Source organism: Zootoca vivipara, chromosome 5 (genome assembly GCF_965207765.1).
Source record: "Zootoca vivipara chromosome 5, rZooViv2.hap1.1, whole genome shotgun sequence".
In the NCBI taxonomy this organism is placed as follows: Eukaryota; Metazoa; Chordata; class Lepidosauria; order Squamata; family Lacertidae; genus Zootoca; species Zootoca vivipara.
This window is the reverse complement of record NC_142588.1, coordinates 46,940,584-46,964,445: the sequence shown is the minus strand read 5'-3', so window position 1 is coordinate 46,964,445 and position 23,862 is coordinate 46,940,584. Positions and strand designations below refer to the sequence as shown.

The 23,862-nt window shown below is 39.7% G+C and overlaps 1 protein-coding gene across 1 annotated transcript in view; it reads left to right on the top strand.

Moving 5' to 3' along the window:
- Positions 1 to 23,862, top strand: part of ATRNL1 (attractin like 1) — a 497,126-nt gene that overhangs the window by 170,375 nt on the left and 302,889 nt on the right. Inside the window, exon 21 of the mRNA XM_060274775.2 lies at positions 9,419 to 9,471. Within this exon, the coding sequence (XP_060130758.2) occupies positions 9,419 to 9,471 (53 nt within the window). The remainder of the gene's footprint in view (positions 1 to 9,418; positions 9,472 to 23,862) is intronic.

The window sequence follows — 23,862 nt, the reverse complement described above, 5'->3', positions numbered from 1 at the left end:
GTTGCCAGAAGGAGGCAATACAAGACACTATCCACTCCACCTGCCTTACGGACTCCACTCTGGATTTGTGTGCTGTTTACTGCCCAATGCAACAAAGTCTGCAAAATGTTTCTGTATTACCAGGGCCTTTTCCTTAGACAAGCTTTGCCCAGAATGACAAGCCTATGAGTAAGTTGCCCCATACCAGATGCTTGCAGCTACCTGCATATGATCCATTGGAAATATTGTCTTTGTTGGTGGATAAGATTTAGCTCGGTGTTGCCATTGATTGTCTGGGATCAAACACTTGTGATGCTGTAGAACCACAATTGCCTTATTGGCCTTTGATAGGGTCTCGTGGCCTTTTATGTTAAAAATAATAGAAAATTTAAAATTAGGGGGGGAAATGGAAAACGCAATTAAAGCAATTTATAAAGTTCAAAAAGCTAGCATATTAATAAATGGGAGATTAACAAATAAAATAAACATCACGAGAGGCACCAGACAAGGCTGCCCCTATCCCCAATTCTCTTTATAATTACTTTAGAAATATTGTTAAAAAACATCAGAGAAGAAGAAAATATTAAAGGAATTATAATTGGCAGAAAAAAATTTAAAGTTAAAGCTTTTGCGGACGATATAATTATAACGATGGAAGACCCTATCAAAGGCATTCCCAGCGCTATTGAAAAAATAAAAGAATACAGGAAATTAGCGGGCCTGAAAATAAATTACGAAAAAACTAAAATGTTAGTAAAAAATTTGAAAATAAATGAAAAAACAGAGCTTCAAGAAAAAACTAGATTGAAAATAGTGAAGAAAATAAAATATTTAGGTACTCAAACAACAGTAAAGGGGATTGATCTAATACAAGAGAATTATAAGGAAATTTGGAAAAAATAAAGAAAAATTTAGAAGTGTGGGATAAATTGAAATTGTCATTATTGGGAAGAATATCATTAATCAAAATGTGTGTAGTCTCAAGGATGAACTACCTGTTCCAAAACCTACCAATATAGGGATTGGTATTGAAATGCCATTAAGGTAGGCACCAAGGGGAGTCTTCCTAGCCACTCCACAAATGAGGTTCTATTCATGGACACCAATGCTGAGAAGGACCTCTCTCCACAATATTAACTGCAACTTGTGCATCTTCTAGGACTACTGTATACTGTATCAGTGAAAATGGGAACTATCAAAACTGAGCTTAGAGGAATTCTGGGGAATGCTTGTTAAATATAAGCCACGTTCATATTTCTTGCTAATGTAAGTGGTGAGACAACACAAAATGGAGCCTACTGTTTTCCGTAGGCTACTGCTTACTTTATGTATCAATATCTGAAAGATTGATTTTTAGCACTTGCAAATTAGCTTCCCCAGCAGCCAGTTTAGGAATCTTTATATTGCAGCACTTAGATACTCTAATTTTCATTTGCTGTGAAGAGGAAATTTCAACATCAAGGAGAAACATTATATAATAGTGATGCCAAAGTGCCTCATCATGAGCCATAGCTATTACGAAGTAGGCAGAGAGGAAGATGCACAGAATCAAATGAAAGAACATCTTGAACAATAATATGCTAAAAGATACTAGCTCTAGAGCAATCCTTGAAAGTTTCCTGGTGATTTGTTTTTGAAATGCTTATTTAAAATGCATTGTCAGAATTTACATAAATTGGGATAATAGTTGGATGTCATTTTAAACGTATTTATTATGTTTACTTCTTTGAAACCTCTTATAAATATTTCATTTCAAATCTGTGTTTTGTGTCTTGCTTGCTGTGTGGTTTAGTGTGTCTGGAAAAAGATACTCTGACTCATTTTGTGTTACATTTTTAATCATATCATTTAGAAACTTGGTTGAAAACATTTTCTTCATACCATATATTCATACGTAATGATTTGTCCAATGATTGATCTTTTGTCCTATAGAAATTTTAAAAAAAGGTAAAGGTAAAGGGACCCTTGACCATTAGGTCCAGTCGTGACCGACTCTGGGGTTGCGCACTCATCTCGCATTATCTAGATATCACCTTTTCTTACATGTCTACATGTGTGGAAAACCAAGGAAAGTTTTGCTGTTGGTTTATGCAAGGGAGGGGAAACCTGTGGTCCTCTGTATGATCTCTATTTCCTGTCAGCCCTAACCAGCTTGGCCAGTGATCATGCATGATGAGAGTTGTGGTCCAGTAACATCTGTAGGGGGACCCAGGTGGCGCTGTGGTTAAACCACTGAGCCTAGGGCTTGCTGATCAGAAGGTTGGCGGTTCGAATCCCTGTGACGGGGTGAGCTCCCGTTGCTTGGTCCCAGCTCCTGCCAACCTAGCAGTTCGAAAGCACGTCAAAATGCAAGTAGATAAATAGGAACCGCTACAGCGGGAAGGTAAACGACGTTTCCATGTGCTGCTCTGGTTTGCCAGAAGCGGCTTTGTCATGCTGGCCACATGACCTGGAAGCTATACGCCAGCTCCCTCAGCCAATAATGCGAGATGAGCGCGCAACCCCAGAGTCGGTCACGACTGGACCTAATGGTCAGGGGTCCCTTTACCTTTTACCTAACATCTGTAGGACAGCATGTTCCTCACCTCTGATGCATTCATTCATAGAATCAAAGAATTGTAGAGTTGGAAGGGACCCTCTGCAATGCAGAAATCTCTGCTAAAACAGCCATGACAGATGGCCATCCAACCTCTGGTTAAAAACCTCCAATGAAGGAGAGTCCACAACCTCCCGAGGGAAACATTCCACTGTTGAACAGCTCTTGCTGTCAGAAAGTTCTTCTTGATGTTTAATCGGAATCTGCTTTCTTGTAACTTGAAGCCATTGGTTCAGGTCCTACCCTCCAGAGCATGAGAAAACAAGTTTGTCCCCTCTTCCATGTGACAGCCCTTCAGATATTTGAAGAGGATTATCATATCACCTCTCAGTCTCCTCTTTTCCTGGCTAAACATACTCAGCCCCTTCAACCGTTTCTCATAAGGCTTGTTCATCTTGGTTGCCCTCCTCTGCACATGTTCCAGCTTGTCAACATCTTTCTTAAATTGTGGTGCCCAGAATTGGACACAGGATTCTAGGTCTGACCAAGGCAGAATAGAATGGTACTATTACTTACCTTGTTCAGGAGACTGTACTTCTGTTGATGCAGCCTATAATAGCATTAGCTTCTTCTTTTTTGCTGCGTGCGTCACACTGTTGACTCACATTAAGCTTGTGGTCTACCAAGACCCCTAGATTCTTTTCACATGTACTGCTAGTAAGCCAGGTGTCCCCCATCTTATACTGGTGCAGCTGGTTCTTCCTGTTTAAGTGCAGAACCTTACTGTTCCCCCTATTGAAATTTATTTTGTTAGTTTGGGTTCAGCTTTCCAATCTGTTACGGTCATTTTGAATCCCGATTCTGTCTTCTGCAGCATTAGCTACCCCTCCCAGTTTGGTGTCATCTACAAATTTAATGAACATCCCCTCAATTCCTTCATCCAAATAATTTGTAAGGATGTTGAACAACAATGGGTCCAGAACAGAACCCTGTGCCACCTCACTTGTCCCATTTTTTCCAGGATGACAAGGAACCATTAATGAGTACTCTTTGCGTTTGGTCAGTCAATCAGCTACAAAGCCATGTAACAGTTACCTCGTTCAGCCCACATTTTACCAGTGGTAAATTCCTCACAAGATATTCCTTGCAAGAATAGTATGGGGGACTTTTGTCAAAAGCCTTACTGAAATCAAGAGACACCATGTCCACAGCATTCCCCCGATCCTCCAAGCTTGTAACTCCATCAAAAAGAAAAAAAGAAATGAGAATCACATAACTTATTATTGAGAAACCCATAGTATGTCTTAGTAATCACAGAATCCTTTTCTAAGTGCTCAGAGACCAACTGCTGAATTATCTGTTTAAGGATCTTTCCTAGTATCAATATCAAGCTCACTGTTCAGTAGTTACCTGGATCTTCTTTTTTTTCCCTTTTGGAAGATGAGGACAACCTTTGCCCACCTCCAGTCTGCAGGGACCTCACCTGTTCTCCAATAATTCTCAAAGATTATAGACAAAGGCTCTGAGATTACACCTGCATACTGTTGATTAAAATGATGTGTGATGCTGTTGTCTGCTGTATATATCATATGAAAAGAATTCATAGCCCTTTCTTCCTTTATTAGAAATTCCCAGCTAAAACCGTTAAACTTTATACCTTACACTTTTAAAGTACTGTATGCTTAAGGGAATTGAAAGGCCAAGGGGCACCTTGATTATTTAGAGCAGATGACATTAGTGTGACAAAGAGCTTGGAATCTATCCAGGTTTCACATTAGGGCACATTTCTTTTTTTATAGATCTATGAACTATTTTAGATAAGAGAATAGATACTGCAGGATCACAAATAAGTGAGCATAATATTAAAATTCCTGCAACTTGTGCCTGAGAAATACAGGTGCTGTTGTTGATTCTTTGGCTGTTTCATTCAGCTGGAGTTTATGGCAGTTGGTTTGAATAACCCCTGAACTGATCATATACCGCTCAACCGCCCAATTTAAGCAGGACATCCCAGAATTACAAAAGCCATTCTTGGCTTATGATTGGTCCCAGGAATCTCCTGGTTTTGGTCCTATGCTCTGGCATGAGTCACCTGGCTGTTATGAGAGCTCAGGACCAAAAAACCCAAGTGTCCTGATTTGGATCCCCTGTATGTTGGGAGCATATGGAATCATGGGGTTTTCAATAATTGCTTAAGGGACAAAGCAATACCTTTTTCCAAGGAACTCATAAAATATTCAATACTATATATATGCTGGTTGTTTAGAGAAGACTTTCAAGCATAACATATTTAAACTGACATTGTCCCTCTGAAAGCCAGCTTATTTTCATGGTTACATGTGACATTTCTGGAGACTGTTATCAAAATGTTTTAAAAATTGGTGAGTTATGAAGTTAACCTTTTTGTATTCATTGGTGTGAATGTTTAAAATAATAAAAATAATCTCTGCAACATAGATACCAATATATTCATTCTTAATTTTTTTGATCACCCATCAACAGAAGACATATATTCTGCCTATTTGTCAAATAACAACAATCCCATGATTTTACGCTGTTTAAATTCACAGTATCTTACTACTTGTTTTACCTTAGTTACTACAAGTAAATACTGTTCCAATGCTAAATGCAAGTGAGTAGTTAAAAGCCTCAGTCCTTTAACCAATCAAATGGAAAATATGTTGAAAATAAAACAGGGTGTTGGTATAGTGACCACCTTGTATGCATGAAACATGGATAAATTTGTTTTCTTCGGCCTATATATTGACGTCCCAAGAAGGACTCAGAGAGATATTAAGGAATAACCATTAATAGCCAGTCGACAGAAGGGTAATGAGTTTGACAGATTGGGTATTATTGGAACAAACTAGAGATTTTGTTAATGTTTTTAAAATGCTGTTGCATTTGTCCTTGGAAATGTACTTTTTGGTATCGTGCCAAAGCAGTAGTAGTATTTCATTAGTGCCATTTAGGACAAATGATCACTGATCTATAGGTTTAATTTTCTACCTATTACTTGTCACATACAAGTTGTGAGCTCAAGGAAACTGGCAGCCCCCATAATGCCTTAAAGTGCTAACTGGACAGGGAAGTGGTGATGGAGAGGAAGTGCTGCAGGTCAACAGCATAGTGTGGGGAAACTGTCTTTAAATTTCCTATCCACATGCTTATCCGCAGCCCTGAATCTGTGCACTTTCACAGTTGGGATTTTTAGAGCTTTCCATCCAACTCTGTAACAGAGTGTCAGGGCTAGGTGCTCTGTGGTCTGGACAGTCAGATCAAAATCTGAGCACTGTAGCAATGTATGTTAGTGGCCAAGGTCTGGGAGGTGAGTAAAGCTGCATAGCCAGTCCCCAACCTCAACAATACAGCAAGTCTGGCAGAGTTTACTTATTTTGCTCTGGAGCCAATTTCCTACCCATTTGAACAGAAGGGGCCTTGCCTTTGTCAAGCACTCAAAATTCAGCAGAAAGGGGCCTTCCTATCTTTGGAAGTATTTGATTAGTTTTAATTCTGCTACTGCTACAATTTTATGTAGAATTGGATCCAGAAATGTGACTTTGGAAGAAATTCTGGCAGTGGTAGAGTTCCATGAAGTGTTGTTCAAGAGCTACCCCCCCCAACCTTTTTTCTGTCACCTGCACAACCTGAAAATCTGCTCTTGGAGGCTGGTGGACCCTCTAGAACAGCATAGCATGTGGCAAGAGCTTTGCAGCAGAAAGGGGGAATTGCTGAAAATTGGGAACCCTCTTTCCACAAATAGAAATGACTTCTGTTCATGCAACTACACCTTTAGATCCAAGGTTTTGTCTTGTGTTTGCAGCTTTATATTGATGGTATTTTGACAAGAGTATTTTACTGTATTTTATATGCATTTTGTTAGCCTCTTTGAGGACTTTTATAAATTTCCTAAATAAACAAGACAACATGTAAAAGAGCAGAAATAAACAAATAGATCAATTAATTGCTTTTGAAAACTCAGAAAACCAGGAACAACTTGACATTTAAAGGTTGATGATGATGATACCAGGTGAATATGCCTAGTGTATGTACACAATGAAAGAGTTGTATTCCTGCTCACTTGGGAATGAATGAATGAATGAATGAATGAATGTGATATTGAGAATATATTCTGTGCGCTATATTGTTGCTAGCTACAATTTTTCAAAACCAATTCTTCTCTGTCATGGAAGTTCCACAATATTAAGCAAGCAAGCAAAAGTAGAGAGACTACTAGTTTGTGCTTGTATTCATCTTTTAACAGAGATGAGGGAGGGTTATCTCTGCCAAAAGAAAAGGTTTGAAAGATGGTGGTAGATTCTACTATTAAAACATATATGAAAACAAATATCTGTCATTCATTTTTGCAAACAAAATGTAAGGAATACATCATGTATTATTTGCAATTGCTAAAGTATTGTAGCTGAAGATAACAAAATAAAAAATTGGTGCAACTGAAGTTTATTGTTGCAGTGAAAAGTGAGCTATTACCATCAAATTGATTTTGTCGTATAAAATATGTATACTCTAATCATAAGTGATGGCATTATGAAGTAAACGTAAAGGAGGATGTTTAATGGCTGTAAAGTTCTTAGTCTAGTGTAGCCCCACTAATAGGCTCCTTTAGGGGTTTCTTGATTCTACAGAAGTCTTCACTTACTATTATGCTGCCTTTTTAAACCTTGAAGATAAACAAAGGAGCTGTTTGAAACATAGAAGACAAAACAGTTAAACATATAACAAAAACCCTGAATACAGATTCAGGTTGTATTTCAAAAATGTCACTGATTATATATTTTGTGCTATGACGTAAAATCATTCTATGCTAATCTTTCACATAAAGTAAAGGTAAAGGGGCCCCTGACCATCAGGTCCAGTCGTGTCCGACTCTGGGGTTGCGGCGCTCATCTCGCTCTATAGGCCGAGAGAGCCGGCGTTTGTCCGCAGACAGCTTCCGGGTCATGTGGCCAGCATGACAAAGCTGCTTCTGGCGAACCAGAGCAGCGCACAGAAATGCCGTTTACCTTCCCGCCGGAGCGGTCCCTATTTATCTACTTGCACTTTGATGTGCTTTCGAACTGCTAGGTGGGCAAGAGCTGGGAGCTCACCCTGTTGCAGGGATTCGAACCACCGACCTTCTTATCAGCAAGCCCTAGACTCTGTGGTTTAACCCACAGCGCCACCTGGGTCCCATAATCTTTCACATACTTTTAGAATAAAATTAATGTAATTGCTATGTATTTGATTGGGATGTACAGTATTAAGATGAATAACACAGAGGTACATAATGAAAATAGATATAAATTCACCTTCCCATCTCTATGCATTTCCATATTCTTGGAGACCTAAGTGTGGGATGTTTCTAAAGCTTTGGGATAAGCCAAGGCACCCATTCCTCCATCGGCCATGTGGCTGTGCATATGCAAGGGAAGCATGTTTTTGCTTATCTCTTTCCTGCCCAAAGACACAAACAGATGGGCTTCAGCTTCAGTGCAACTTGTTCAGCTGCTTTCCATATTCTTATTCTCTGTTTTGTGCTGTCAATTTCTGATCCACAAGAGGACCTGTCCTCTCATTCCATGCCAGCTAAGCTGACTCACGAGTCTTTAGTGAGGGGCCTTTTTGAAAGTCCAGGTATGCTATGTCATCTGGATCACCTGCATCTATATAAGCTTCAAAGAACTCTAATAGGATAGTGAGACAGGACTGGCTCTTGCAAAATCTACGGTGGCTCTGCTTCAGCATGGCTTGTTCTTCTGTATGCTTGGTTATTTTATCTTTAACAATACTTTCCACCAGTTTTCCCAGGACAGATGCTAAGATGAAATGTTTTCTTCATTTTTACCTCCTCTTGTCAAAAGACAGTATTTGAGTACTGAAGGTGAATTAAACTGGAAAGTCAGCTTTGTATTAGGAAATACAAGAGATTAGATTATTTCTTACATGAGAGGGGTCTTTGTAGTTCTTTATTGTATTTGCGTATATAGCTTTTAAATCATCATTTTTAGATGAATGTTGCAAGAACCAGTGTGCTGCAATAGCTAGTGGCAGAAAAAACTAGGGAGTCCTCATGTTCACATCCTCATACAGTAATGGGGTGGGTAGTGGTTGCAGCTTGGCACAGGGAGCAACATCGGGCAGTTGGCTGACAATTGGGGGATTCCCCAGGCCAGCCACTTTGGTGGGCAGACTTTCCCACTAGCCAGTGTTTCAATTTGGGCCCTGTTCCCTGGGGAGGGGTTGATGTGAGTGGGTCCTCGGGGGGGGGGTGAGAAGCAAGGATGTCGACTTGATCTCCACTACTTGGAGGAAAGGCAGAATATAAATGGAATTGTTAACATCCATCTGTCTCGAGAGACAATGAAGTGCAACTCCAGGGGTGAAGTAAAACTACTGCATTAGCAGCACCAAAGTGACCTCCCCAGAGCGCAAGCCTGGGCAGTGTGTATGGAGGTCCTGGAGCTGCCCAGATGACAAAACAAGACCCCATATCATCCTTATTGATGTGGTTCAAAGGAAAGCAGAGCACTACTTTTGGCATCACCTTGTCTGCAGGAGTTGCTGGAAGGAGGCAGACAGGGTGCCATCCAACCATCTTAAGGATTCCACTCCAGATTTGTATAGGGTTTACTCTTTAGCCTTTTCTTCTTCGGAAGGTATCTCACAAGGCAGCAGAGGTTTAGGATCAGAGTTTTTCTTCTGCTAGATGGACTACCTTGCCAGGTTGATGAGCCCCATCTGCCGCTATAGATTGAATAAATAATAACAAAAAACACAGTTTATTTTCTGGGGGAAATTAAATATATTCTTATGTAAGTTTAATTGCCAAAATATTGCATTCATACAAAAAAGTTTAGCTATATTATTTGATAACACTCAGATTATTTCTTTTCTCTTTTGCAGTTGTGACTCTGAAAACAGATACCTTGGTAATCCACTCAGGGGAACATGCTACTGTAAGTATCAGTATAATTCATTGCCCTTTGATGTTGCACATTAAATAATATGCATGTTAACTCCTGACTGAGGTCCATTAGTTATCATTTGTTATGTGTATTTCATCTAGTAATATATTAGTCAATGGCACTCTGGAGTAATGGATCTGTAAATTTAGTAGACCTGGGTTTAATTCTGTCTCGGGTATAGCTGAGCCTTGGACAAGTGAGTTTCCCTCAGCCTAATCATACTGCAAGATGATTCTGAGGGATAATCCCATGTACACTATTCTGAATTCCTAGGGAAGGACAAGAGACACTTGTGAAAAGCAGAATCTTTATCTTAGGGGTTTTCCATACTTACTCTTACTCCACTCTTTCCAGGCACTATCTGTGCTTTAAAGCTCCGTGTCTGGACACTTTTTTGGGGGGGTGGGGTGGGGTGTCCTCTGGAGCTTTCCCCCATGAAAGCATACTCCTTTAAGCTCAGTTGGAGCAAATCCCAATCTGTAGATAACCCAAATTGATGATTGCTCTGATTGAGCACTAAAGAGTAGGTTTTCACAGGGAAAGCTCAGGGGCAAAAACAAAACAAAAAGCCACACACACTCAAATGTGGAGCTTTTAAGTGTGGACCTGTGCCTGGAAAGAGCAAGGCAAAAGGTAAGTATGGATAAGCCCTTATTTGTTATTGTGATTGCCCTCATAGCTGCCAAGTTTTCCCTTTTCTCGCGAGGAAGCCTATTCAGCATAAGGGAAAATCCCTTTAAAAAAGGGATAACTTGGCAGCTATGATTGCCCTATGTGTGAAATTAGTATAATTCTCATTGTAAATGGAATATAAGTGGGAAATAATAACTGGCTCACATCTACCAATGAACCAATGAGACTAATGCTGACCTGGAGTTTATAAAAGGTAGTGTCTTGCTATATTAAATGACAGTAGTGCCAGATGTATGTAGCTTGTGTTAATTTTATTTAAGCTTGTTAAATAAATTTCAAAACTTGGACAAAGGTTTAGAAAGAAAACTAAGGCATCAGCCAGATATTGTGTAAAGTATGCAAATTAAGCAGAGTTACAGTAAATAGTTTAGAGAATGTCAGTAAGGTCTAAACAGTGATAGCCACAGAATCTGTTTTCTTTCTGTGGATATTCTGGTTTTCTGCAGATTTATTTTTCCCTCTAAAAATAAATGTAGACAAATGTAAGTTATGAACAAGATGTGACACCAACAGAACTGTGGGTTCTGGACACCTACAAGGAAGGTCTTATTCATTATTGTTTTCTAGTAGCTCTGTTTCATAAATTTTCTTTGCCTGAGAAAAATTGTGCCATATCCAGATAGCCTTTCACCTCTGAATAACCAAAGCTAGTTGTCTTCTATCAGGTTTTTAAATAATGTAATGATTTGGTAGTGTCGCACTCATACCAAATACCAGTTGTTAACCTTAACCCAATAGTGTGAATAAATTCCGAATTCTTGCATTAGTTTATATGCCCTCTTGATGCTTCATTAACCAGATCCTTTGTTCTCTTGGTGTTAGTACTCTGGCAGCAAGAAAAGTCATGTTGAGTTTCACTGGGGGCGGGGCGGGGGATACCTTAATGGTGGTACCCTTAGGATGGCTCTCATTGATTTAATGGGGCTGTTCGCTCTGCTTTAATTTTTTTCAAATAATATTTATTAATTTTCAAACATTTTAACACAAAAACAAAAACAAAAAAGCAAAAAAAACATAATAAAAAACAAAAAAAATCAATTCATTACATTAACTTGACATTGTGGACTTCCTCGATTCCCCCCCCCCGGGTCCATTTATTAGATCTAAATTAAGCAATTTTCCTTTATCATCTTAAATCATTCTGATATAATTTACCCATTATTTCCCAACCAATTCTAATCTATTCAAAGAAAAAAGACATCGACTATCCTCAACCTATAATTCATTAATCCAAATCGTAACTTTATTTTCCCATCCATCTCTAATTCTTCCTTTAGCCTCACAATTTATACCCCAAGAATTTTCCATACATTCAAATGTTATTTTTTCTATCATAATAACCTTTAACCACATTTATCTAATTATACCCCCCTTCCCCTGGAATCTGGATCGCCCAGATGTATCAACCAGCTCCATAAAACGTTCCAGTTTCGGACCATCTTAGTAAAAAAACAACCCATTGTTACTCTTCACCCTATTCCCACTCTTTTGCCACCTGCCCACCCTTCTTTGTCCCCTGCTGCCCCCCCCCAATTTTCTAACTGTAGCACAGTACCATCCAGCTATGTTTCTACTTTTCAGCCCTATCTCAATTTCCCCCCCAATTAAGCTCAGGCCCCAGCATGGATCCTGCCCTCCCTCTCTCACTGGGAGTACATTATTCCATGCTGGTTCTTCTTTGAGGACTCCTTGAATCAAACATAAGTCTTGACCCCCCCTCTCCTACTGGGGGAACAGTATTCCATACATCTTCCTCCTCTTTTTTAAGTTCAATTATATTGTCCAGGACTGATAGATCTTCCTCCTCTTCTGCAAAGTCATTTACAATGCCCCTGGATGATGCTTGTTCATCTTGCTTCAGTTCATTCTCTACTGAGACCAATCCACATTCACTTTCCACACAGTTCTGTCTTATTTTGCGAATCTCTACATTGTTCTGCCACAATTCATCTCTTGCATCCAAAATCAGCTCCAGGAGTTTTTGATAATCCACAGAGTCTAAAGAGCCAGATGATGTTGTGTCTACTGACATCCTGTTTGTCTCAAATTCAATGGGAGCTGCAGAGATTACAATGCAGGAAGTGGTGCTGTTCGTATTTCCAAACCTCAAAAACAAAGTTTACGTCTGATCTGGTTCTCAACTCTCATTTTTAATTCTTGTTCATATTTTTATAATATTATGTCAATTTCTGAAAAGAGCATTATCAAACTTCTTGTACACAGCCTTATATTTGCTCTCTCTTCAAAGTTAACAGTTCTCAGCCTCAAAGAGGTAAACAAATTCCTTCCTATTGTGATGTCATAATGGCGACTGGCTGGTCCCTCCAGGGACCCGACTCCAGTTCCTGGGGGGCTTCCCCCAACCCAAATTAAAATTTTTTACAGGGATTTTAATGTTATCGATCCTGCTCCCCTTTACCCTGCCTCAGGGGGAAGGTTTTAAGACCAATCCTTGGAAATTATTAAAGTCCTGTCAAACTCTCCGGCTGCAGGCAAGTTAACTGCGTCACCGTTCTCTCAATGGGGGAGACCAACTTCCTCCCATGACCAAATCTCCTCCCATGGCCAGGTTTTTTCAATTAATTTTTTCCATTGAAAAATCTTTCTATTACTCATGGTGTCCAGTGTCTTCCAAATCCCTTTAAAAAATATATAAAAATCCACCACTCTCTGCTGCCGGCACGGAGCTTCGCTCTGTGAGGGTAGCAGTAGACTCGAAAATGGCGCCTGCGACTGCAACTCCGCTCTATCTTGGAGCTCTCAAAGAGAGCTTGCCGGTGAGTGGAGGAATGACCTTTGGGCGCAGCCGAGCTCTCATGCCCCCAGAAAGCTCAATCTGGGGTTCTTTTGGGGGGCCGTGTTGCTCTCGCGGCTCTCCCCCTCCCTCACAGCGCCAGGAACCTCGGAGCTCGAGGATTCCTCACCAGTCAGTGCTGGCGGTAGACCAGAAGTCCCCTGTTCGCTCTGCTTTAAAGTGTCTGAGGATGACAGGCTAATTGGTTCATTTGTTTCTATATCAAGAGTGACTTTTCAATTCACATATAATTTAATGGTCCAGAATTTTCACTTAATGGTCCAGAGTTTCTGCAGTGGAGCATTAAAAAAAGAGGAGCCATGAATTTATATAAAATTATAATGAAGTTATAATTATATAACTTCAAGTGCATATGGTCATATGTTTGTGCGCACAATTTTTATTACCCGAGGAAACATATTATATCCAATTGTTCCATGTTGCTCCCTAATGCTAGACTTTGTGGGAGGCTGTTCACATTTGTAGAGATGCAGTCCCTGTTCTATAGAAATAAAAGGACATGCTCCCTTTGATCTTGATGGATTAGTACTGAGGTCATTAATGTGTCTTTGCAGTACATTGAGTGAGTACAGACACCCACAGTTCAGGCGGCAGTTGCTGGAGACAGAGCAAGTACCTAGCAGGGGTGAGCACGCTGACCAACTGAAGCCACCGAGGAGTCCACTCTGTCAGCCATCAGTTACCCAAAGTGAGGAAATGTAGGATACCTTTCTATATAATATGCAGTGATTCAGAATAGACTCTCTAGAAACAGCTGATTTCTAGGACCAGGGGGATTTTAGTCTCTGGTGTTATTAACTCATCTTGAATTGTCTTCAGCTCTTTTACTGATCAATGGCTCTGGTGGGTGGTGCAGGGAATTGAAAATTGGTGCCTCATCCATGTAGGTACTGGTGTAAGTTCCATGGTGCATGGCAATCAATAAAAGTTCCTTAGCATCAAGAAGAGTATGCTGTTAACATCCACTTTAATACAAAGTGAACATGATGGTAGCTTGCTAATTGAAATTATAGTAGCATCATGCTGGAAGTAAGACACACACCCACACCCATGTGACTCATGGTGAATTTAACACAAAATGGGAGATAGTAACATGTATTATAAACCCCATGAAACCAAATGAAACCCTTAAAGCATTCATATGAGGGTTTGAGTTAAGGGAGAAGGTTTTACCCCCTGACTGCCCCCTTTTAATTTAATCAAGCATTCCATACATTTCTAAAACTTCTTGTGAGATATTCTAGACAGAGAAACAAAAGGAAGTACAGTGGTACCTCGCAAGACGAATGCCTTGCACAACGAAAAACTCGCAAGATGAAAGAGTTTTGCGTTGCGCGAGGCATTTGCAAGATGACAAAGTTTTCTATGACCGCCGCTTTGTCTTGCGAAGCGGGGCCATAGAATGTGGCACGGGAAGGCAGCAAAGGAAGATCAGCTGTCAGCGCGGGAAGCTAACAGCTGATCTTCCTTTGCCAGGGGGAGGGAGCCGAAGTGTGGCGGTGTGGTGGCTGCCCCTGCCTGTCTTCCCCTTGGCTCAGGGAAGACAGGCGGGGGCAAGCAGGGCCCGCCGTGCTTCGGCTCCGTCCCCGGGGAAGACAGGCGGGAGCCGGCGGCGGGGAGAAGCGCTTCTCCCCCCTGCCGCCTTGCCACCCACAGCCGGCATGGGGTGCGGCTTCGGAGACCCATGCAGGGGAAGGCAGGCGGGAGGTGGTGGTGGGGAGAAGCGCTTCTCCCTCCCCCCTGCCGCCTCACCGCGCACAGCCAGCATGGGACGCGGCTTCAGAGACCTCCGAAGCTGCGTCCCATGCCAGGGAAGGCAGGCAAGGCGGCGGTGGGGAGAAGCGCTTCTCCCCCCCCCGCCGCCTCGCACACAGCCGGCATCAGATGGGGCTTCGGAGAAGCGCTGCACCTTCTCCAAAGCCCCATCCCATGCCGCTGCCAATCCCCCGGAGCCCATAGGAACACATTGATTAAGTTTCAATGCATTCCTGTGGGAAACCGCGACTCGCAAGATGAATTTTTCATAGGACGAATTGAGTCCTGGAATGAATTAAATTCGTCTTGCGAGGCACCACTGTACAGTATTTCTTTGCAGCCACAAGTAATGGTGCTGACTGCAAATACAGACAGCTTTAAAACGTGATTAGTAAAATACCTAAATTTAATCACCTTTGACTTTCACATTTTTAAAAAGTTAAAAGAAACAGAGCTTCAGTGAAAGGTTTTTAAACCACAGTTTTACATTGAATTTCATGGAGGTCAATTGCATTTCATTGGATGATCTCTGCCTATTCGCATTCACGTGGATTGCTTCTTTGTACAGCCAAATGTTCTGTACTTTCTGGAAAAGCAATCAGAACAAATCGAACCAATGATCCATCCTTGCCAACATCACTGACTAGCCATGACTGGATCCAGATATTTGCGAAAATTTATAACTGCACAAAGCAATAAGAGCATGCTGTTGGAGACACTGTGCCCCCCTCCATCTGTTTCCTTCAACTGAACTGTCCAGACATTGAAACAACCCTTTCTCAAAAAAAGTCACTCAATGTTTCCTTTAAATTATATTTTGCTATGTCACAAGATTTATGCTGATCACATGCTATAGTTCTGTCTTAAACTCATGAAAACAGAATTTTGATTTACTGATGAGTAACTGTTGGTCCTTGAAAAAACAAAAACATCCTCATCCCTTAAATAATCTTCTAAATTAAATTAAAAATACCCATCATGTGTTTAGGCGTGAACACTCAAGTGAAATTTTAGGTACATCCTGCTTGAATGCATAAAGCAGTTTTGGAAAGCAATGGAAATTTGTGGTATACATCATGTGTAGCAATTTTACTTAACTTTTGCCAAATACCTCAGTAGCTTCTAGAATAACAGTTTCATGATCTTCCATATGTGTGAACATGCAGAAGCTTTTTGCTTTTTGGAGGAACTTCTTCAAAATGTGGGTTATAAATTTGATAGAAAAGAAAGCAGATCAACAATAAAATAAAGTAGGAGTTTGTTTTGTGGTGTTTTGCACAGGCACCAGATTATTCAGGTTACAAATCCTCATGGGAATGGGTGCAGTTTTAGGTGCTTATATAATTTAAAGGAAGAAAGGATAGGAATGCATTTATTGAGAGTTGATTCTCAACTGTTCTAACAACTTCACTTGTGGAATATTTTATGTTTGTTTGGATTTGGTAAATACTGATACCATAGCAAAGGTATACAACTCTGGGGCAGTTTTCTATTGTACTGATCTCACAAGATCTTGAGTGTCTTTTTTCTAAGTAAAGAGACTGGATTGCTCCTAATGACACATGAAAGAAACAGAGAGAAATGCACAAATGTGTAGGTGGAATAGGTGGATAAGTAATTATTATGTGAAACCGTTAGATACTGCAGACATTAGAAGCAGTAAATTATTCAGCATTGAAGAAAACTGTATATTTAAGCTGAATAATTGAAACTTCCTTATTCAGTGAGATGGCTTAGAGAATTCTTGACAATTGGCAAAGGTCTTGTTCACTGTCATATTTAGGATTGCTTATTACACACAGCCAGTAAAATATTAATATTGCTATACAAAGTATGTATATAAAATGGAAAATATGTATTTCACACACACACATCTTTGTGTGTGTGTGAAGTACTTCTATTCAGAATTCCAGCTAATCAGCCAGAAGACTTTGTTTTATTGCCGCCAGTTTTCTGGGTTTTCCTTCCACCTCATGAACTTCTATGACTACTGAGCACAATTACTTCTCATTAGGCTGTTTGTTGGATCCTCCTCTAGAGTGGTTTTCCTAAAGTGTTTACTTCTGCAAACCTTGGGATTCCCCCAAGCCTAATAATCCCACACATGTGCATGGATGGTGCTGTTTTGGTTCCCACCCCAGCCAGATGGGCGGGGTATAAATAATAAATTATTATTATTATTATTATTATTATTATTATATAAAGCAATGTCGAAATAAATGTGTAGTAAGAAAATACATATGGTACAAATTGCTGGATGTTTTGGTTTACTCTTTGATCTCTATATGTGCACACTAAATATCTGGTATTTGTATACATAAAATGTTTTATACATTCATATTACATATCCCAAGCCATCTTGATTTAGGCCAACTTTATATTTAGTGACTATTGAACAAATTGATTTGGCACATATGTGTGAATTCTGACTGGATGCAAATGATAGTTTTATGAGCCAAGACAGGCTGCAAATGCAGTATTTTGTCACAGTGTATTTATTCTTCTTTTGTTTTAGTAACTGCCAAAATTATAGATGTCGATGGAACCTAGATCATAAAAGAAGCATCCAAATTTTTGGATTAGTACTTCATATATCAGCATCTGCAATGCATGTGGTTTCAAAATCTGTGCTCCTGGGTATGAGTGAATAAGTTGTAGAAACAGATGGTTTTTAACTGATAGGGCAAAATTGGTTGGCTCTGGTGCCACCATTTTGGTTTTGACAAATCATATTTAAGCTAAATGGTGAGAGCACAACATCATTGATAATTATATTTTTCAGAAAAAAGATGTTTGAGTTAACAGTTGTTTAGTGAGCCAAGTAAAAACTGGACCACTAGTGTTTGGGAAACAGAAAAGATGGGCTAATATTTTGTGAACTTGACTCATGTGTAGAGGCCGAACACCTTCTCTATAACTATGGAACATATTACCAAATGAACAGATGCAATTTCCGAGCAGTGTCGATAACATTCTCTTCAGATACATTTCTTGCCTTCCCTGAATGTGAGAGCTGTTGAGCTATAAAGAATGATGCTTTATCACAGGAACTGACATTTTAGGTTTGGAGATATAGTCCTTGTTCAAACACCGACCTGCGCTCAGTTCAGATTGTGACCCCTTTATATATACCATTAAACCCCCTCCTATTATTTCATATATTTTTATAGGCCCTGAACAAATTTAAATATTTCTCCGGAATAGCTGTTATCAGACAGTATCTTAGTTTCACTGATAATGACCTTGTAACTCCACAAGGGCAAAGAGGTGGCAGGACCTTAAATGGCTCTGATGTGACCACTTGTTCTTAACAAAGCCTATAGTCCAGATAACCCTCAATATCCTGATGTGGTCTAGACTGACGAACTGCCCCTGACTCTGCCCATCTGGGATGGATAAAAATGTTTATAAAAGCCTCGTCTTGATGCCTGAAATCTTGCACTCAATAACTGCTCAGCTTGACTAGCTGGGTGTGTTGTTTGTGAAGATTGGAAGGGCTTTGCAGATGAGGCTAGTGATTTCACAGGCGACTCTGGTCTAGGAGGTACCACCGAACATGAACTGGATTGGAGGAAGAGCTCCATTCAGGGGCTCTGCATTTCTAGACCCTGGTGTCAAAACTGTTCCTGGAGTCAGTGCCACCAAACCCTAGAGTTTTGGAGCTCCTCCCCTTCTGTATCTGTGCTTGAAACCATGACAGTAATTCCAAATCTGGTCAAGTTGGATAATTGCCAATACTGTGAGTGACAATACTCCTGATATTTCTGAGTGTGTGTATGACACATTCTTGTGGGGAGAAGGCCTTGATCTGTATGTGTTTTGTGGTGTGGCCTCATGACTGCTTTTCATTCTCTTGTCATTGCTTTGTTTTACCACTTTTGGAGGAGCTACTGGTTTTTGGTATCCTTAAAATTAATCACTCCTGTCCATTAAGAAATTGTTTTATTCTATTTCCCCACAATGTCAAGTGTTTTCTTCTTCTTCTTCTTCTTCTTCTTCTTCTTCTTCTTCTTCTTCTTCTTCTTCTTCTTCTTCTTCTTCTTCTTCTTCGGAGCAATGGCTAACAGGATTCTTGTCATAGAGTCATCTTCATGTAGTAGCTCTCCAAAATAGTACAGTGGTACCTCGGTTTATGAACACAATTGGTTCCGGAAGTCTGTTCATAAACTGAAGCGTTCATAAACTGAAGCGAACTTTCCCATTGAAAGTAATGGAAAGTTGATTAATCTGTTCCAGACGGTCCACGGAGTACTTAAACTGAAGTGTTCATAAGCTGAAGCGAACTTTCCCATTGAAAGTAATGGAAAGGGGATTAATCCGTTCCAGACGGGTCCGCGGAGTACTCAACCTGAAGTGTACTTAACCCGAAGCATGGGTGTAATTGGTTCCGGAAGTCTGTTCATAAACTGAAGCGTTCATAAACTGAAGCAAACGTTCCCATTGAAAGTAATGGAAAGTGAATTAATCCGTTCCAGATGGGTCCGCGGCGTTCGTAAACCGAAAATTCATAAACCAAGGTGTTCATAAACCAAGGTTCCACTGTACTGGGTTTTTTGTTTTCTTTTTTGGCAAGTGATTCTGTATTCAATGATATGCCACCACCCTAGAAATCTAGTGGCTTTAGAAGGCTGGTTATGTCTTGGAGCTCTTTCCTAGTCACCAGATGAACAACAAGATATCACATAGTAACTGCAGTAACTGCCTATATGAAAGGGGTCATAGCTGATAGGGCAGTGGAGGAGAGTAACTGGCAATAACAAATTAGAACTCTGATTCAAGTATGGAAATATTCATGGGCACCCCAAACCAAGCTGTGGGGGACAACACTCCTAATTATGCTACTAGATGTACTGTATTTATCTATATGGTAATTAAATTTGTTTTCCTCCACTGTAAGAGGTATTAAAATGTGTAAACCTTGTTGTACAAATGTACTCTTTATACTTAAGAGAATGCATTCTACTCCTTTCAAATCTACATTCACACACATATAACTTCTAAGTAATTATGTGTATTTAATGCCACATTTTTGAATGTAAAAAAGTATTTAATTTTTTATTTTAAACATTAGTTAGTAAAGAATAGTAGAAAGTGCTATCCAGCACTAGGTGGCAGCCTTTCTATACTTAAATAGCTTGTTATATTCAGAATGTTTTGTGGACATTAGTTTATATTCTAAAATAATGTTAGTATGCATTAGCAGAAATTGACTATAATCAATGAAGTTGAAATTTCCAATCAAGATCTAAATAAATAAATAAAAAATGGCAGGTTTCAAAGGCCAAAAAAACCTACCACAAATAATTTGGGTGAAGTGTAAGATACGGCCTAGCAATTTGATTTTCTGCTACTGGCTTTTTATTGCTAGTTTTCTTTTGGGACACCATTTGTTTAAACTAAATACCTACTGTAATTGTAAAGCTGTCATGCTTGACTTGGAGTAATGAGTTTCAGCAATTATATCTGACACTAATTGACTTTGCAGATTGAGGCTATTTTTATTACTGTTAAATGTAGTAGTGATGATCACCACAAACTGTCATTGTACTTTCAATATTTGGTAATCTAGGAATAAAAGCTGTCTAAAAATCTCCATAGTATTTAAGGATGGCTAGTGGAACAAATTGCATCTTGAATTAGAGTAGCAATATAATATATAGGAAATAATAGATTTAGCAGATGGTTTATCCACAAAATGTGATATAACATAATGATGGTGTTAGAAAAAAATAACCATAGCCTTCTTTAGAATTTTTTGTTTTTTATTGTTTGCAGTTTTTACTTCGGGGTGTCCTTAGGCTGTCATCTTGCCAGGAATGATGTGTATAATACCAGTTTCTCACTGGAGATTCTGGTACATAGTCCCATTCCCTGCTGGGAAAATATACTTCTCTGGGGCTCTGCTGCAGCTTCTGAGCCTTGAGGCAAGGGAGATCATAACAGAGACAGGTATTTTGTGAATATTCGGTTTGAACTCTCACAAAGGCTTTACGAGAAGCACTTTGATCTGACCCCAAAGAATGCTTCTTAAATTCTTCAGCAACAACCAAACCCATTTATCATTTCTACACCCCTGTTGTACTACTGCTACCACTAATAATAATAATAATAACTGATTTATTTCCCCCAAGATTCCCTTCAAAATTTATATTAATGTATTTCCAAGATCTTCCCAGTATAATTTCCCACATTCTGAACATCAATTTGTACTTCCATTCCTCCCCAAGCCAAAGCAATTCTCCCCATAATATTCATTTCTACCATGTATCTTTCAAACCCAGTTTTCATGCTCCGTTCATGTTGCTTTGTTTCACACTTTTGCATGCATGAATATAATTCAAGACCTATTACTACCGGTGTTTAAGGAATTTCAAATAGTAGAGCTAAATTAGGGTTGTTGTTGTTGTTGTTAAATTTATTACCTGTCCTTCATCCTAAGGTCCCAGGTGGTTCACAACATTAAAACACAATATTTAAAACAACTTACAATTACAGAAATAAGGAGGATCCTAAGAATATAAATCTGTGTCAAAAGCCAGGGCAAAGAGGTGTATCTTCAGCAATCATAGGAAGCTCCTAATCATTTTCTACTGAGGATTCCTCATGGCTCTGTTAATTTGTTTTATATACCACCCTTCATCCAAAGATAGATCCCAGGGTGGTGTATAACATAAAATTCAAAATTACTTCCCTTTTTCTCTGCTAGGTAGAAACAGACTTTAGACTGTTGTGAACAGAGGACAGATGTAATAAATTAATTGCTAGAAGCTTGTCCAGCAATATTTTTTGTCCAACTCCCCTATTGTAAAATAAAACAAGGGGTTTTTCAATGCAAAGAACTGTGGGGAAGAAGAAAAAATAAAATATTTATGAGCCTGATGTGGGGCAATAGCAATAAGAGGGCCCTTCAGTAGGAAATCCATATGAAAAATGTAATAGTTGAAAGGACAAATGCACCAAAGATGCAACCAATGACCATTGGCAATGCTCTGTGATGTACTGCATCTACATTGTACAAATACTCGTAACAGGTAAAAAAGATAAAAACAGGTATCAAGTTCTGTCCAGCATCGAGCCCAGCATGGAAGTCAGTGGGTAGAGTAGCTTTTATTTTATCCCAGATATTTTCCTGTTGCAGATATCCGTTGTAAAAAGTATTTGACCCTGATTTTGTGAACATTGTGCATGGTTCTAGGAACAGAATGGGAATCCTGCTGGTATGCTATCCTTAGCTGATCCAGCAAGCATTATATCAGATATCGTCCTGGTTTGAACATAATAATAAGCCATGGTTGGTTTTGACTATCTCTTTGCATTGCCCAAGAAGTGACAAGGCATCACTGAATCAACAGTTCTCTTACTATTAGCTAGCTGCAGTAATGGGGCAAGAAACACAAAGGCTCTCCTCCTCGAAGATTTTCAGCTACAAAAAACAACTCTAAAGCATCTCTCCCTTCCTAGACTGACCCCAAGAAGGCTTGCTAGACCTCTTCGTTAATGCATCTGTTTCAATCCCTTCCCACTGTGGCTGTTCTTTCAATAAAGACATTTTTTTCAGTGCTAAAACTTGAGCAAGCAAAGAACAGGTGTTAGTATTAACTTAGGTTATAAAAGGAAGTTGATAAATTGTTGCAGAAGCAAAGATTAATGGGAAGTGAGTGAGTAGTGGCAACTACTGGAGTATTTGGGGTTAAACTGTGTAATTGCATCTGTTGAACTGTTGGTATAACTTGCTAAGGGCAAACATGCTTTTAAAATACAAGCCTTTTGTATAAGGATAAAAGAATCCCCCTTAACCATACAAGGGGCTGAGTTTGAGAGAGTGAGTTTGTCAGGGAGGAGGTGGGTGGGAAATGTGAATTGTTGCCAGGCGGAATAGCAGAAAGGGAGAGGATTGCAAAAACATAAGTGAAATCCTCTTAGTCATACCAGTGGTTTCATTTTCAGGCAACTCTAAAGCTAGAATTAAACCAGGAAGCAGGTCACCCTACCGTAGTAGTATAATTTTACCCTTTGCACACTACTCTCACAGCCAAAGCTTGGAGAAGAAAAATTACCACATGAAGAACAACTCAGTTTATTTACATGATGCCTCCCCAAAAATATTGTGATTGGGGTGGCTTGGGAATATAATTCAGTGTGATTCAAAGCTAAACCTTTCAGTCAAAACACAAGATCCTCCCACCTCTCCTTCCCTTTCTGTCTCAATGTCTGGGCATATCCACAGTTGAATTGGTTTTGTTTTACAGGAAAGAAAAGAGGGGGATGTCATGAATTTTATGTTTCTTTTTAAAAACAACAACATCTAAGACCACAAACAATTTGGAAGCTAAGGGGGATCCCCGATCTGCCTTGAGACTTGATCCAGTTCAGGAATGTGAGATCATGATCTGCAGCACCCCAATTTATCTTGTTATTCAGAGAGTACACCACTCTCTCTTGGTATTGTTATCTCCATTTACCAGTTTAGGTTTGCTGGCTCTCAAATTATTTTAATCTGTTTAACCCCCCCCCAAATAAATAGGGTATCATTGGAGATGACACTATGGCTTCTTAGAGTTTAGATCAGGCATCCCCAAACTGCGGCCCTCCAGATGTTTTGGCCTACAACTCCCATGATCCCTAGCTAACAGGACCTGTGGCCAGGGATGATGGGAATTGTAGTCCAAAACATGTGGAGGGCCAAAGTTTGGGGATGCCTGGTTTAGATTGTGGTGTTAAATAGAATTCATGCGAATGAATTCCTCTGATGAACTTCTATATGAAACAGCTGGTTAACACCATAGTTTTTGGAGTGAGTTACCATCAATATTCTGATAACCAGCTTTACATTTCAGTGTTTGCTGTAAATCAGTGTCTGAAAGTGGGGGGGGGGTGTCAGAAAAATGAGATCATTGGACTGAAGATGATCCCAAATAAATCAGAGGTGAAGCATGTGGAACCTACTCATATCATTGGGTGGGGAATGTTTGGGTGTGATCAGTGGGGATTATTTCTCCGATTGAACAGGTTTGGACTCTGGGACTGCAGCTTCTTAGTCCTATATAGCGTAGTCAGTGGGCAGGGATGAGGGGAGTGTGAGTGGAGTAACATCTGGATACAAAATCAAGCAGGGGAAC